The sequence below is a fragment of the Priapulus caudatus genome, unplaced genomic scaffold (genome assembly GCF_000485595.1).
Source record: "Priapulus caudatus unplaced genomic scaffold, Priapulus_caudatus-5.0.1 Scaffold268, whole genome shotgun sequence".
Lineage (NCBI taxonomy): Eukaryota > Metazoa > Priapulida > Priapulimorpha > Priapulimorphida > Priapulidae > Priapulus > Priapulus caudatus.
In genome coordinates, this window is record NW_014577329.1 from 185,834 (window position 1) to 189,734 (window position 3,901).

Sequence of the window (3,901 nt, forward strand, 5' to 3'; positions counted from 1 at the left end):
TATACGTCAACTGTATCACGTGACCCTCCCTCCACGCCCGGGGGATAGCAACACCCATGAGCATTACTATGTGTGTGCTGTGTCAGAGATATCGGACATGCAGTCATAAAGTGAGAGGCTTCATATCGCCCCTCATTGCCATTGGTCCCCCCTTCCCTAAAGGCTGTCTTTGATGTATTTTGGAATGCTATGTACACCGTGCAGTAGTAATACTGATTATAATATGTCGTAATGCATACTTAGATGGTTCCCATGTAGATAACAACAGGCGTGGACCCAGTATTAGGCTGGTCCCGATGTTACAAGATGAACTTGGTATTATATGCTCTGGTATTGATTGACCTCGATTGGGCACAGGCAGCGCTGGTTCCTGTACTGTGATCATGGTAATGGGCTAGACGACTGTATCGCTGGTCTCTCTGGTAATGCAGTGGCTATTTCTTCGATTTTAGTAATGAGTGATTAGCTGACAAAAAGATCATTGATGGCCTGTGTATGTTATTAGTAATAGTTTATTACCATTCTGTGGTCACTCCTTAGGCTTAGACATGTTCCCACAAAACGCCATATGAACGTGTGCGTATGCGCGCAGGGATGTGTGCGTGTGCGTGAGTGCATGTATGAGTGTGCGTGCGTGCATATGTGCGTGCGTGTGCGTGAGTGCATGTGTGCGTGTGCGTGCGTGCATATGTGTGCGTGTGCGTGAGTGCATGTGTGCGTGTGCGTGCGTGCATATGTGTGCGTGTGCGTGAGTGCATGTGTGCGTGTGCGTGCGTGCATATGTGTGCGCGCATGGATGTGTGCGTGTGCGTGAGTGCATGTATGCGTGGGTGTGGATGTGTGCGTGTGCTCTCGATTCTGATCATTTGATTGATGGGTGCAGTCCCTGGTGGTCGGCACGGTTAGTCACTGCCTATTCAGTGTTGTACTGATCTCACAATCCTACATCAGTAAGAGCAAGAGCGTATTAAGAAGGCCTTCTTAAGAATACGCTCTTGGTAAGAGTAAGAAGCAACGGTTATCTCGCGCCATACATCGGATCAAGAACCAATAAAACATTTTAATACTAATTTTAATATTAATAATACTTGAGTGCATGTGATGTCAGCAGTTTCTCTATCTGCCAGTAATCATGTCGCATGATTATTGATGGCAGGTAGGTTAAGCTAGACAACATGTATTTTCACACATGCACGCCAATTTGCCGATTTTGCGGCACTTCGATACTAAGAAGCGTTTTTAGTGTGCCGCTATCGTAACAATGATTAGCTAGATCTATCTGTCAATCATCGTCGCCACAGGACGTTCTAAAAACAATGCTTGACAGCGTCGATAACTTGACAAAATCGATAACTTGGCGTCTACGCCTGAGAAAAATGTGTAGCTAGGGCTAGCTTGAACGACCTAGCAACAATATCCAAGTAGATGTGGTTAATTTGCTCCGCCGGATAAGCCAATTTTCATTAGAGCTGTAGTGCGACGAGTATAGCTACGGGGCAGAGTAGCAGTAATCTTCGTGGTAACCATTTATTTGCTGCAAAACAAGACCAAATAAGCCGCAGCCGCAGTGACTGATGAGGAGGCAACAGCCAAAAGGATATTACCTAATGAACCCAAATATCCTATACACATTTTCAACACAAATGGCAGAAAAATTACGAGCTTAGTTGAGTTTTGGTACATGTTATAGGTGCCCAAAGGCATGAACGTAGCATCTCAAGAAATAGAAACCTTAATATAAGTACATGATTTATTCGCTGTCCAATACAGCTTCCAGCTTGTTGTGACATAATGTCACATTCATTGATTTTTCGACGATGAGCAACATGAAGAGACGCAGTCTTCTCTTGTCGCCGTCTATCTAGTGGGCGGTGGTGGGGGGAGGATACGAGGTTTTGGCTAACGCTCCATTAGGGGTGTTCCCAACTTTGCCATCATTAATGATTAATGATTAATGATTGATAATCCTAACCCTAACCCTAACCTAAATGACATTAAACCACAAACTAATATATGACCATGACCATATATATATTATATATATATACATGTTATTATGACCATTAATAACATTAAAGTAGGGAACACTCCTAATGGAGTATCACCCGAGCCGAGGGTTGGTGCAGCCTCATCCCTGCAGCGCGGGGATAGTGGTTTGAGCGCGCGAGGCGCAGCCATGCTGATGCCACGCGTGCGTCACCCGACCACTGCAGCCTGCCTGGATCGGTTTACGCGCGCTGCGCCGTCGCCGTCGTTTGTGACGTCGGCTCGCCTGTGAATAGAGAAGCGCAGAGTAGCTGTATTATAGTACGTGATTGCCAGCGCAAACGCAAACGCGTGTTCGTGTGGGAGCCACCTCACAACGTATCGTGTGCGGAGGGAGTAGCCTAGAGAGAGCCTAGAGACTCGACTAGCATAGAGACTCGACAGCACGCGCGGCTATCAGCGCAGTGAGAGAAGCGCTGAGGATCGCCCTGTAATACTTACTATACGTACTCGATTGCTCTATGCACCAGCTGCGGTAGCATGCCCCTGGGCCACCAAGACACCTCATGGCCTTTCTAAATAGCCGGCTAATGATCACCTATAGACGTGAATCTGGCGGACACTCGGCTTTCTGTGAATACCCGAGGCGTTTGCCGGCGATGGACTTTCGGAATGATTATAACCTTAGCGGAGGCGGACAACGATGGGATTGCCTAGTTACAGCTGTGAATTATGGAGGGCCAAAGCCGTGAAGCCACGTGCGTCCGATTATGTAATCGTAAACTGCGTATGAACAGCGTGTAGAACTGTGTGCGTGTGCGTGTGTGAAACGCCATCCGCGTTCACTCGCCGGTCGGCAGCAAACATGGAGAGTGAGGAGGTGAGACAGACAGATCTCAGCAAGATACCGGAGGATCAGTGTCTCCAGGAATATGAAAGCGGCAGAGAAAGCCCCACGAGGAGAATGCTGGCTGGAGAGAAGGCACCCCTCACCCACAGCGTGGTGCGGAAGAAGAGGACAGACAGGTGGCTGTGGCATGTTGCTGTGTTTACATCGGTGTGTTGTGGTTGTATTTAGTACGTAGTTTTCCTTTATTTGCCCCAGATGTATAATCGGCAGCTGCATGCTGTAAGAAGCCACAACAAATCTCGAATGTACAACACATTGATTTGATGAAACAACATTATTCCCTTATATAAAGCACTTCTTCTCAACACTTTCATTTCTTATATACAGTGTATATATAGTGGTTATATATACAGTATAGTCAACTGCAGCGACCCCACTTGAGTGGGACTAATAATGCGAAGGAAGAAAAAGAAGAAATGTCTTCAAAATCATGCAGACAAGAAAAACCACCTGAACAGTTTCTCTCATGAAACCATACGGCAAATAAATAAAAATAAAAATATTCCTCACAAGGTCATCATCACAAGGTATTAACACAAAGGTATTTTATTTCTATAAAATGAAACATCATATGGCATAAATTTACAATTCCAAATCACATTATCCACATTACAATAATGAGGATGAATGATCGAAGAAGGCGGTACGAGCGACTCGCGTCGTATTTCTTATCAGCCGGTGTATAAAGAATCGCGCTGCTTCATAATCAGTCGACGATAGTATAGATAGTATAGTACGTCTAGCCGTTATAAATAGACATGTCGTATGCCTCACGGGTAAAGGCTTCGTCGTCCTCGGACAAATGTCGGCTGTAACAACTGCCGCAGCGAATATCGCGCCACTAATCGAACTGTGATATTTCACTTATTTCGCACTCACTTCATACCTCCTTGCCTATATGCGCTATACACATACACACACACGCACGCACGCACGCACGCACGCACAGCAGACGCGCACGCACAAAGACAAAGACGCCCCGCCACCGCTTAACACTCACAACCG

General features: G+C 46.2%; 1 protein-coding gene across 5 annotated transcripts in view; it reads left to right on the plus strand.

Annotated features, from left to right (window-relative positions):
* LOC106808331 (phosphatidylinositol 3,4,5-trisphosphate 3-phosphatase TPTE2-like) overlaps positions 1 to 3,901 on the plus strand; it is a 50,722-nt gene that overhangs the window by 11,939 nt on the left and 34,882 nt on the right. For 3 of the 5 annotated variants that reach the window (XR_001393765.1, XM_014811007.1, XM_014811009.1), the window contains exon 1: positions 3,017 to 3,043. The exons of 1 other annotated variant lie outside the window; for it this stretch is intronic. Coding sequence is in view for 2 of the 4 variants with exons in the window: in XM_014811007.1 (XP_014666493.1) it covers positions 3,024 to 3,043 (20 nt within the window). In the remaining 2 variants the exon portion in view is untranslated. One more of the 5 variants, XM_014811011.1, reaches the window with a different exon arrangement.